We start from the raw sequence: 12,810 nt of genomic DNA, 5'->3' as shown, positions 1-12,810 counted from the left end.
CTTTCTCCGTTCAGTTGAAAACGAAAGAGACAGACGGAGGATGTCAACATATCTAAGTTGGTGTTTCAATCTATGACGTCATCATGCTTCCCTATTTCCCCCGGGCAGCGTATCCGATATGGTTTCTGACTGGCTGTTGGCGAGCGGCTCCGCCGTGTTTTGATTGACATTTCACCAATTTGAAAGAGATTTATATGTTCTGCTTTATCTTCAATTCTCTTTAAATATGTACTTTTATTTCCTGGAACGGCGGTAGCAAGTCAGTGAGTAAACTTGTCTCTCTGTACTTGATTTTAGTGATTGTTTATTCAAACAGCAACTAATTCTACTGCTTATTGATATGATAAATAATGAAACTATTAAGTTGTTGTAAAGTGTGGATTAATTACAACCATATTTTCTCTCAGTGTGGTTCAAACTCGCATAAATCCGTCTATGCAGGTTTTTATAAATTTGTATCAACTTCCTTGGAGGGAAAGGGGTAAAGGTTACTGAAGATTTGGTTATAGGTTATATTATGTATTTTTGTCCTTGCTCCTTGTCTCAGCCTCCTTTTATTTCATGTATTTACCTATTTTACCAAAGGCTTTTTCGATTCCTTGTTGTTGAATTCTACATTCTGTTGTTTATTTTCATTGTACGTTACTTGTTTGCAAAAGTCAGTAGTTGTGTATAGTTTTCTGTCGTAACTATAGTTCGCTATAGCTACAATTAAAAAAAGGAAGGAGCCTTGTAATCTTTTTCACAGTTGTGTATGTGATGTGTGCTTTAAAATAGTGTGCTCATTTCGACACAGTGTATACAACTTTGAACATCTTCCTTGTGCAGGTAAACATGGCAGACAGTGACGATGACAGAGATGGCGGACATAGTGGGCCAAGCTCTCTCCTTGTCGGAGCACTGTTTGGAAACATAGATGAATCTGGAGAGTTGGAAGATGGTATCTTCAGCAATGATGAAAAGCAACACCTTGCATCCCTCAGTCAACTATGTCTTCAATCTCAACTGTCTGGCTTACTGGAAGATGATGATTCAAATAAAACTCCAGAAGATGCTAATAGCAGTAGATATGCCAGAAGTGATGACGACTCTGATAGTAGTAGTATTCATTCACCGGGTAGAATTAATTCGAGAAGACGGTCATCAGCTCAGGATAGTAGTAAGTTTTGAACGTCTTTTGGTTTATGTAAATACTTCATTCAAACTTTATTTTTGAAACATTGTTTTATTTGATTTAGCGGACTACAATATAAAATCACCAAGTGCTCTGGACTTTTCTGATATGAATGAAGTCGCTGATGAAGAACATTTTCCTATCAATGGTGATACAAATGGAGTTTCTTCCCATACTAGCTCCCTTAATGCCTCAAGCCCCAGCAATTCTAACTTAGCTACTCAAGAAATTAATGAAAATGATGAAAACGACTCTACGCCTTCTGAGGCAACAACAGCACCTCTAAATGTTCAAGGAGATACGGCAAAGTCCCCCTCAGTTGAACATAATAATCCAGTGGTTACTGAGAATCTAGCACCAACTGTGAAAGAAGAGGGAGAGCCAACCCTAGGAGAGACTGTGGAGCCTGTTGTGCCAGACGCTGCATTGCCAATCGGCTGTTCCTCTAACGACGTTCCCCTGAATCACCCTCTTCCTCAGGATTCAGAGTTGGTGAAAGAGGAGGCATCATCAGCGTTTCCTGTTGATCCAATGGTCCCAGAAACACCTGATCCCATTTCATCATCACCTAAAGAAGATCCAGATTCTGCACTTTCTGCAGCTCCCATTACCCCTCCATCGGTTTTGTCTCCTGGTGCTACTCCAGCACCAGTTTTGGACATCAAGAATGATAGTGCTGAAGACTCTTCACCTGGTCATTCACCAACATATGCTCCCCTTGTTCCTATAGAAACTGATAAAAAGCCTATTATTGGTGAAAATGAAGACGCAGACTTCAAACACCCCACTCCACCTTCAGAATCTGCTGAAATGGATGTGTCTGATGTTCCCAATGCCTCAAATTCCCCTGATGCCCCCAACATGCCCGATGCCTCAAAATCCCCCGACGTCCCCAATATCCCCAATGCCTCCGATGTCCCCAATGCCCCCAGTGCCTCCGATGTCCCCAATATCCCCAATGCCTCCGATGTTCCCAATACCACCAATACTTCCGATGTCTCCGATGTGCCCAATACCTCCAATATCCCCAATACCACCAATACCTCTGATGTCTCCAATGTCCCCGATACCTCCAATGCCTCAGATGCCCCCAAAACCCCCAATGCCACCAAAACCTCCGATGCCCCTGATGCCCCAGACCTCTCGAACCTACCCACGGTCCCCAACCTCCCTGAAAGTGGTGATAAAAAGGATAAACCAGCTGCATTAGATTATGATGCTGATGATGAAGGAACTGGTGCGAGAGAAGACAATGACCTAATGCCTCCACCTCCCATACCTAGTGAGAAGAAGTCAGATGGTGAAGATGAAAGTGAAGAAACATTGGCAAAAAAGCGAGAGACCCCTCTGGCATCAATGCTGCCTTCAAAATATGCTGGTATCAATGTAACAGAGATATTTCCAGATTTTAGAATAGACAAGGTTAGCACCACAGCACGATACAAAAATTCAAAATTTTATGCATTCCTTGACTTTGTTAAAACACTGATCATTTATTTTTTCATTCCATCAGGTTCTGAGATTTTCTCGCCTTTTTGGCCCTGGCAAGCCAAGTAGTTTACCCCAAATATGGAGAAGTGTTCGCAAGCGGCGACGAAAAAAGAAACATAAACGAGACCATGTGGATCATTCAGACTCAGGTTCTGATTCTGAGAGACCTCGTCAGAAGTCGGGATGGGACTTCAATTATGCACCAGAACCAGATCCTAGTCAATGTCGTTCTGATGATGAGGTACATATTTGGTTACCTTTTATTGTCGTTAATAACATACAAAAAGAAATTCAATAGAAAATGCTTATTATTTTGTTGCAATAGTTTTGATATATTTATGCAATCCTCTGTCTACATAGGAGAAATTGTTGAAGCCTGTTCAAGATGATACGCAAGAAGGCAAACAAGAGCAAGGGGAAAACAATGACATGGGTCCACGTGTCGCCGACTGGAGGTTTGGTCCTGCTAATTTTTGGTATGACATGTTGGATGTCCCTGAAACAGGAGAAGGTTTCAACTATGGCTTTCGTCTCATGGAGAAGGTAATGTTCTCCTTCAAAAAATTTGTTTGCATCAGTGGTATAAAGCAGCCTTAATTATCTTGTATCTACCTTCGCAGAATGATAATGAAGACAAGAAAGAAAATCCATTTCCTGATGACTCATTTCTAATGGTCTCACAGTTGCATTGGGAAGATGATGTTGTATGGAATGGTGATGACATAAAACATAAGGTAATTTCTTAATTTAATTTATTAATAATTTTTGCAATACTTTTTAACAACCTTTCTCTGTAGGTCACACAGAAGCTGAACTCCAAAAATGTTGCTGCTGGTTGGTTGCCAAGTGGCGGCAATCGCACAGCTGCTCAAGCGTTTAGTCAACCAGGAAAGGGTGTTACTCCAATCATGGGTGCTCCCAGTCGCCATCCCACCCAAATGGGTGCAAAATCAGCTAAACCTGGGTAAATATCACCCCTTGCAGTTAAAACTCTTGTGCTTAAAAAAAATTAAAAACATAATATGGTTTTGAGATTTACTTACTCATTTGCTTTCCTGCCTTAATTAGAGCTGGAAAGCCTGGTGTACAGGGGCCAGTTACACCACAAAGACAAGATGATCCTCAAGATGACACTTGGTATTCTATTTTCCCTGTGGAAAATGATGAACTAGTTTATGGCACGTGGGAAGATGAGGTAATCTTTGAAGATTGGTAACAAGTTTTGTCCCATCCTCCTTTTGAAGAGTTGAGTAAGGAAAAGCAAGCATTTTCTTTCTCTTGATAATTTTTTTTTTTTAATTTTTGGATTTCAGATTATTTGGGATGCAGAGAATATGACCAAGATTCCAAAACCAAAAATTGTCACGCTTGATCCTAATGATGAAAACATAATTTTGGGTATACCGGAGGATGTTGATCCAGCTCAGCAGCGGGCTAATTCTGCAACTCCTGTGAAAGTCAAAATTCCACATCCCCATGTTAAGAATTCAAAGATTTTGTTGGGTAAAGCAGGAATTATAAATGTTATGGAAGAAGATTCACCAGCACCTCCACCAAAGTCTCCTGACCGAGATCCTTTCAATGTGTCCAATGATAGGTACGTCACATTATGCCCCTGAACATCACAGAAAATGAATTCAAACTGTTTTCTCTTACACTAATGAGTGTACTTTTCTTAATTATTAGTTACTATATGGCCAAATCATCAGAATCTATAGTACGCCTGAAACCTGTTGGTGGGAAATTAATCCAGCATTCTATTCCTGTGGTTGAATTACGTGTGCCATTTGTCCAAACGTTTATGGGTGAAGTTAAACTGAGAAATTTCCACCGGCCCCCTATGAAGCGTTATTCTCGTGGACCATTGTCCCAACCTATCCGCCATCCAGTTCATCCTTTGGCTAAGATCATCAAGAAGAAGGCCAAGGTAGTTATTTTCTGGTATTTGACTATCTGAATGTTCATTGACCAAAACTTGTAATTGTGTAATTTTTTGTCCCTATTCAGCAAAGGGAGCAAGAGCGTATTGCTTCTGGTGGTGGTGATGTCTTCTTCATGCGCACACCAGAAGACCTCTCTGGCAAGGATGGGCAATTGATACTGGTTGAATTTTGTGAAGAGCATCCACCACTTACCAATCAGGTAAGTTCAGTATTTATTTTACAAAATTATCATTTTTGTTTGTTTGAAAGCTGCATTTGTATTCCAGCGTAGTATCATTTTTGGGTAATTATCCAAGCATATGATGTTTTGTTGCTTTTAGGTTGGCATGTGTACAAAAATAAAGAACTATTACAAGCGAAAAGCAGGAAAAGACCAAGGACCTCCTCCATTCCGGTATGGTGAAATAGCATATGCTCACACTTCTCCCTTCTTGGGTATACTTTCTCCTGGACAATGTGTTCAAGTAGTAGAAAACAATCTGTATCGTGCTCCAATTTATGAACACAAAGTGCCCGAGTGTGACTTTTTAGTCATCAGAACAAGGCATAGCTATTACATACGAGAAGCTGAAGCACTGTTTACTGCTGGACAAGAATGTCCCCTTTATGAAGTTCCTGGTCCCAACTCCAAGAGAGCAAATAATTTTATAAGAGATTTCCTTCAGGTATTTATTCACATTTGGACGTCATGTTAAAATTGTCTTGTTGTGCACCATAGAACCACTTTTGATTTTGGGATTTTACAGGTATTCATCTATAGATTATTCTGGAAAAGTAGAGATCCTTTACGCCGTATCAAAATGGATGATATTAAAAAGGCATTCCCATCTCATTCAGAAAGTAGCATACGGAAACGTTTAAAATTATGTGCAGATTTTAAAAGAACAGGTCTGTTTCAATTGCAAATTTCTTGAAGTTTTCTTTTATTTTAATTAATTTACTGAGTATAAGCATTGAATTTCAACTCATTGGCTTCAATTGTTTAAATGTAGGAATGGATTCAAACTGGTGGGTAATCAAACCAGATTTCCGTCTACCAACTGAAGAAGAAATTAGAGCTATGGTGTCACCTGAACAGTGTTGTGCTTACTTCAGCATGATAGCCGCAGAGCAGCGTCTGAAGGTGGGTTGATATTTTCAACAGACAGCTGTCTATTTTGGTACTGGTTAATTATTAAACTCAAATATTGTCTTGTCTTCATTAAGGATGCTGGATATGGTGAGAAGTCTATCTTTGTTCAACAAGATGATGATGATGAGGAAATGCAGCTCAAAATGGATGATGAGATCAAAGTTGCCCCATGGAATACTACCCGTGCTTACATTCAGGCCATGAAGGGAAAGTGCTTGCTGCAGTTGACAGGACCTGCTGATCCGACAGGTTGTGGTGAAGGATTCTCTTATGTTCGGGTTCCGAACAAGCCCACAGTAAGTATTTCTTCATTTACTTCAGTTTGTAGACTTTTCAAAAGCTAATCATTGTAAATTTTTTTTTTCATTCGCAGCAAAGTAAAGAGGAACAAGAATCGCAACCCAAACGAACAGTCACCGGAACAGATGCTGATTTACGTAGATTGTCCCTGAACAATGCCAAAGCTTTGCTAAGAAAATTTGGTGTTCCTGAAGATGAAGTATGTTTCAAACTAATTTTGTTGAACTCTTTTCATTTTTGTTCTGTCCTAATAAGCCATGTTTTGGGTGATTTAGATCAAAAAATTGTCTCGATGGGAAGTTATTGATGTGGTAAGAACATTGTCTACTGAGAAAGCCAAAGCTGGAGAAGAAGGAATGGATAAGTTTTCCCGAGGAAATAGATTTTCAATAGCTGAACATCAAGAAAGGTGCATTAATCAGTTCTGAAGTGTTGTATTGGGCCTCCTAAGTCCTGTATGGAAATAAAAAAAAAATAATATTTGTCTTTACAGGTACAAAGAAGAATGCCAGAGAATATTTGAACTTCAAAATAGAGTACTCGCATCAAGTGAAATCCTTTCCACTGATGAAGGTGAAAGTTCTGATGAGGACAGCTCTGATGTGGAAGAAATGGGTAAAAACTTGGAAAACCTTCTTTCCAATAAAAAAACATCTACCCAGGTAAATTTCAATTTTCCTTAGCAGCATTTTGCTCAAGAAAATAAAATTAGTGTCGTTATTATTCCATTTTCTGATGGGAATGTTTTTAATCATTTCTATCAGCTATCTTTGGAGCGTGAAGAACAGGAGCGACAAGAGTTGAGAAAGATGATTATGGAGGCAGACAGTCAGGATCCTCGAAAAGGCAAAGACAAGAAAAAAGATGATGATGATAGTCACTCCTTATCTAACTTCGGGTCTCAACCTGGTAATTTTTGTTTTTTGTTTTTGTTGCCTGTTTTTTGTAAATCTTTTTCTTAGGTTGATTAATTTACTTGCATTTGATTATAGGCCGAGTTTTAAAGATTAACCGCACCTTCCGGGATGCAGATGGGAAAGAATACTCAAGGGTTGAATTTGTCCGTAAATCTCAGGTAATTGATACCTATCTGAAAATTAGAGAGACTAAGGACGAAGCTTTCATCAAACAGTTTGCTACGTTAGACGAAGCTCAGAAGGAAGAAATGAAAAGAGAGAAACGTAGAATTCAAGAGCAACTGAGAAGAATTAAAAGGAATCAAGAGAGAGAGAAATTACTCGGTGAGTTTTAAGCTTTGATTGGGACATGTTTATTTTGTTGTTCGCTGTACCGAGTTTTAATTCGATTATTACTTGCACATTGTTTTCAGCTGGTGGTGGCTCTGACACATCTCTCAGTGCCATGGGATTCAGTAAAATGCACACGCTTTCTCCGCCGTCGCCTCGCCGCATGAGCATGGATATCGAACGTGAGCGTGGCAGGGACATGGAGCGAGACAGAGACAGAGATAGGGACAGGGATAGGGATAGGCTCGAGAAGGAGCGGGACCGCAGTCGTGAGCGGGACCGAGACTACCACCCCGACATGGACCGGATCAGGAATCGACTGGAGCGTGACAGAGACCGGGATCGGGATCGACACAAACGTCCCTTCGGGGATCACATTTCACCAAAGAGGAAGAAGCAGCCTCGGCTTAAACCCGACTTGAAGCTGAAGTGTGGTGCCTGTGGAAAGGTAGATTCTCTTCTTGTCTTGTAAAACTGTTATAATTTTTCCTTGGATTGTAATTTAGGTTGGGTCTCTTTTTCTTAGGTCGGTCACATGCGCACTAACAAAGCATGTCCCCTGTACTCTTCATCGGGTCTTGGTGGACCAACTTCCCTCAATGTGGCTTTGACAGAGGAACAAGAAGATGAAGAATTTGAGCGTCAGTTCAGTGCAGATGACCAAGATTTAGTTAATGTTGAAGGCACAAAACTGAAACTCAGTGGGAAACTGATTAAGGTCAGTGCTCTGGATGTATGAGTTTCATACATGCTTTTAAAAATGTTATTGTCACGGAGTTCTTCTTACCATTCGTTTACTAAAAGATAAGTTTTTTGTTCACAACTTTAGCACGCAGAGGAGATCAAGAGACGCTCTCTAGTTCTAAAGGTACCCAAAGATGCTGTTAACAGAAAGCGCAAGAGAGCTGGTGGAGAGCTCCACTGTGATTACTTGAAGAAACACCAAAGACCAGCAAATCGGGCACGCACTGACCCTGTTGTGACTCTTTCCACTATTCTGGAGGAAATTCTGAATGAAATGCGTGATCTCCCTGATGTTCAGCCTTTTATTTTCCCTGTTAATACAAAGGTCAGTTCATACCATTTTTCAATTTGCTATGTTTTAGGAGAGTCTTTTTGCGTTGTAAATTAGCGTTATAGCCTAAGAATTTTTAGCCTTAGAATTTTCTGTATTTCTAGGTGTGACCAAATGTTTGGTTGACAAACTGGGCTGTTAAAGAGAATGAAAAAGGTGATTTTTTTATGTAACATTCTTAACTTTCATTTACTATTTCAGAATGTTCCTGATTATCTTGCAATTGTGAATCGCCCCATGGATCTGCAAACTATTCGAGAAAATTTGCGTGCTAAAAAGTACCAAAGTAGAGAAGAGTTCTTGGCAGATGTCAATCAAATAGTCGAAAATTGTAGTATTTATAATGGTAATGGCATTGTTTACATATTTGGTAATTTCTATTCTTCATTCAAGAGGATTATTGTTATATTTTTATAAAACTTCCAGGTGCAAAGAGCTCATTAACTATTGCTGCAAAGCGGATGATGGCCTTGTGTGTTGAACGGATAGGAGAAAAAGAGGAAAGACTGATGAGGCTCGAAAAAGCTATTAACCCTCTACTGGATGATAATGACCAAGTGAGTATTACATTGCATTTTCCATTTTCATCATTGCTCACTATTTCTAATTTATTGGGTTTGTTTAATATTTTGTTTGTTCTAGGTCGCATTGACATTTATTTTGAACAGTATTCTGAATGACAAAATTAAGTCAATGTCAGAATCTTGGCCATTCTTGAAACCTGTAAACAAAAAACAGGTTAAAGACTACTACAACAAAATAAAGAATCCCATGGACCTTGAACAAATCAGTAAAAAAGTTGCTGGTATGTTCACCATAAATGTACATTTTTTAGTTTAAGCTGGAAATCACATTATAATTCAAATTTTTTTTTGTTTCCCTAGCCCAAAAATATCATAACAGACTAGACTTTCAGAAAGATATTGAACAGATACTGCAGAACTGTGTTACGTACAATGGAAAAGAATCAGTTTATACTAAAAAGGCAGAGGCAATATATAATACTGTTGTTTCTCAACTAAATGACTATGGAGATCATCTGGACCAGCTGGAAAAAAATATAAGTTTGGTTCAAGAACGTGCTTTGGAACAAGCAGATGTAGATTCTGTGGGAACTTGGCCTGGTGATCATGAGCAGGATACTGAAAATGATCTTGAACATCCTGATGAAAATTATACCATTGACCATCATCTTTCTGAGGTATGGATTTTTCATTATTTAAAATTATGAGAGTAAAAAATTTTCTCTGCTTTCAAAGTTTTTATTTTTAACCTTTTTATTTTCAGAGTCAAGCCAACTCCTCTGTCAAACATGAGTTGGATGAATTTGAGTATGTAGACGTAGATGGTGAAGAAACTGGTGCACCTAGAGTCACTAAGAAAGAACTTCTTGAAGAAGGTATGCTTAGTCTGCTTCTATTTTGTTATAATTTTAGTTTACCAGTGCATTAATATAATTTGTGTTGCAGATCTTCATTTCTCATCTGAAGAAGAAGAAATGGAATATGTTGAACTAACCAATGCCAATCACTTAGACTCTCATGTTGTGAATGAGTTGGATGATGACAGCCAACAAGTAGCAGAGGCAATGGTTCAACTTGGAACAATGGGTTACTATCCACCTGAAAACGTCCCCGATGGAAGTGTTGAAGGCGATGGAATGGATGCATTTAAGATTCACCAACTAACTCATCATGATCAAGGTATGTAAAATGAAAATCTCTGAAATACTGTGTTTGCCTTGCTTTTTCCTGAAAGATACCGTCTTCTCAACTGTACACTGTGTTTTTCTAGAAGAAGGGTTGGATTTGGACCCCAACTACGACCCATCAGAATTCTTATCGTTGGGAAGAGCACCAGCTGCTGTACCAGTTCCTGTAGATGACTTACATTTGGACTTGAGGGACCCAGGAGTTTCTTGCGAACAAATACCGACAGAAATCCACGATGATTTGGCTGTGAGTGAATCAGATGATGATAACCATGAAGAATCTCGTTATGTTCAAGAGCCTAAAGAAGTGGATGAAGCTGAAGAAGGAGATTTATGGTTTTAGATTTCTTTTAGTGGTGGCCAAAAATATGTGCAGTTGGAAGTGTTTCAGAAAGTATACTTCAAGTTGTATTCTGACTATTTGTTTTGTCAGACATTTCTTATTTTTTCTAGCATTTTGCTCGTCTTTAAAGTGAGAATTGCTACAGTCATTGATTGTATATTGGTGTTTTTTGAAACCCAGTTTTACTCCTTTGCTTCAAACATTTGAATCAATTCCAATTTAATCTTTGTTTTTGTTTTGTGATGATGCCAGATAGATTTGTTACCAGTCCTTCATTGTTTTCACTTAAACTCCATACACAAAATCAATACCCTGTAGAGTCATTGTTCATACCTGTTTCCGCAATGATAGGGAAGGACTTGCAATGCCATGCTTTTAAACCTTGTCTTTATTGCAATGTCTTTTTTTTATGAAGCTTATAGATTATTTTGTTTTTAAACAAAGATTTGCAATTTCTTGCTCACTTTACTGTGAGTGATGTGTTATAAGTCATGAAAGTGTTCTCTTAAGTTGGAGTGTGATTTGAGAAAGAAACCAAAATGCAGGACAATGCATGTGGGTACCTTATCCAGTTCAAATTCTGTCTGGGTGAAGATTATGCTTGATCTGTGATTTAGCCTAATATTCTATTGTACAATTTTCAAAGTAGGTATCAATTAGTTTTTTTTTTCTTCATTGTCTTTTTACACATTTAAAAAAAACTATAATAATTACTTTTTGCTCCAGTTCTGTATATGTTAATATGTATATACTGCTTAGGCACCTTTGCTTGTTTTCTTCTTTTAAGATTTGGAATGATCTACAATTTTACTTTGTTTATGTTTTGTTTGATTCTGAATCCTTATACTTGTTTTCATGTTTTCATAGAGCTTGTTTCTCTCATTTTATACGGGAAATCACTTCAATTATTGCAATTAATTTGTGTGAGCTGTTGCTAATCATTTCTGATGCCTTTTCACTGTAGGTGCATTCAAGCTCGTTGATGCCCAGGTGGCGTAGCCTAGTGGGTCGGATCCGGACCGGACGCATCAGAAGCAGACGAAGGCATCAAAAGAATGGCCTCTGATTGGACGAGAGGCCTTGTTAGTTGCGTCCTGATTCGGCTCACTGCGCTTCGTCTCTAAGGCATCATAGAGCGTGAGTGCACAGTGCACCTTTAAAGCCACAAGTGAACCTAAGAAAACTATTCTGTTTTCTTGATACAACCGATATTTGACTGTAAAGATTTTATTCCTGCCTGCTTCTAAAGGAATCCTGTAGAATTCTAAATCCTAGATTCTTGGTCCCTGTGCTGTGGATCATCCTATCATTGACTTAATTAAATACTTGATTCAGTTCTGTGCTGCATCATTTCATTGTAAATGCTCCCACTTAGTTTTAAGATGACAAAAGAAGTCAGGGTTTCTTAGTTTGTGTTTTCCCTAGTTCTCTTATGAAAATGTATGCATATTTGTTCTGATCAATCAACTTAGATATTTCTGCCTGACATTTGTGGATACATGTGCAAATTGTACATAGATACTGTATATGTAAATACATTTTAAAAAAATATATATATTTAAATATACTGCTGTGTTTCCAAAGTCTTTGTTTCAGCTTTGTTAGTAAATAACTACAGTAATAATAAATTTGTAATAATATATGAAATTAACTGACCTTGTGTTGTGTCAAGAATGCAGCAATCAATTTATGCACTGATTATTGTACTTAATTGAAAATGGTCTCAGATTTGAGCAGACCCATTGTGAAAGACTTGACTGATTTAAACAAACAAGAAAACCAACTTTAAGTCAACTTTGTTTTGTCATGTACTTTTATGGAAAGTCAGTTGTACATACCTGTAGCATTTGTAATCATGTAATCATAAATAATCCTAGAGAAACATGGAATTTGGATTTATATTTTATGTGTAAATGTGATAGTGGAAATACTGCAATTAAGCTTGTCAGGCAAGAAATAAATTTTAACTTTTGTATACCTATGTTTTCATTTTCCTTACAAACCTACTGCAATTGCCTGACATGTCTCAACCGGTCGGTATTGTTTGAACTGCTTCTGCTTCACCTGCTACAAACTGCAGCTGAGAGCGTAAAGACGTCAGCCTGTGTAATCTGCTGCATAAAGGACCTCACAAACGATTTTTTTTTTCAAGCATTGAAATTTACGTCTTAACCAACTGTCTAAGCACTTAGCGCTTGGCGCCCTATTCTGCCTGCCTCAAGCAATCCACATTCTTGGACTAGAGCGCTCAGAAAGGTTGGCAACTGGGCTCATGAGACGTATTTCAATTAACAACTAATCAATCCTGACTAGAGGCCTACTTAACCCCTAACAAGTCCTAGTTAATGTTTCTTTCAGGGAGGCGCAGAAAGGAGGAGGAGAAAAACTTCAAAT

The 12,810-nt window shown here is 38.4% G+C and overlaps 1 protein-coding gene across 1 annotated transcript; it reads left to right on the top strand.

The window, feature by feature from the left end:
• The first annotated feature begins 107 nt into the window (after positions 1 to 107).
• Positions 108 to 12,391, top strand: LOC117653628 (transcription initiation factor TFIID subunit 1-like). The gene is made up of 30 exons (XM_034399427.1): positions 108 to 263; positions 829 to 1,159; positions 1,239 to 2,596; positions 2,688 to 2,906; positions 3,026 to 3,208; positions 3,286 to 3,399; positions 3,463 to 3,629; positions 3,734 to 3,860; positions 3,979 to 4,262; positions 4,352 to 4,592; positions 4,673 to 4,807; positions 4,929 to 5,273; positions 5,355 to 5,496; positions 5,601 to 5,731; positions 5,815 to 6,036; positions 6,114 to 6,239; positions 6,316 to 6,449; positions 6,534 to 6,702; positions 6,805 to 6,949; positions 7,033 to 7,281; positions 7,371 to 7,735; positions 7,814 to 8,005; positions 8,117 to 8,356; positions 8,564 to 8,708; positions 8,789 to 8,919; positions 9,005 to 9,167; positions 9,247 to 9,563; positions 9,650 to 9,761; positions 9,832 to 10,065; positions 10,157 to 12,391. The coding sequence occupies exons 2-30, from the start codon at positions 835 to 837 to the stop codon at positions 10,414 to 10,416; spliced, it is 6,975 nt and encodes a 2,324-aa protein (XP_034255318.1). The 5' UTR covers positions 108 to 263; positions 829 to 834; the 3' UTR covers positions 10,417 to 12,391.
• Positions 12,392 to 12,810: the final 419 nt, after the last annotated feature.

This window comes from Thrips palmi, unplaced genomic scaffold, assembly GCF_012932325.1.
Source record: "Thrips palmi isolate BJ-2018 unplaced genomic scaffold, TpBJ-2018v1 HiC_scaffold_8, whole genome shotgun sequence".
Lineage (NCBI taxonomy): Eukaryota > Metazoa > Arthropoda > Insecta > Thysanoptera > Thripidae > Thrips > Thrips palmi.
This window is presented reverse-complemented; position numbering and strand designations above follow the sequence as displayed.

Coding starts and splice junctions, on each gene's coding strand:
- LOC117653628 (XM_034399427.1), top strand. CDS start 835: ATGGCAGACAGTGACGATGACAGAGATGGCGGACATAGTGGGCCAAGC. Junction 6,703..6,804: donor ATAAAAAAACATCTACCCAG/GTAAATTTCAAT, acceptor CATTTCTATCAG/CTATCTTTGGAGCGTGAAGA. Junction 9,168..9,246: donor AATCAGTAAAAAAGTTGCTG/GTATGTTCACCA, acceptor TTGTTTCCCTAG/CCCAAAAATATCATAACAGA.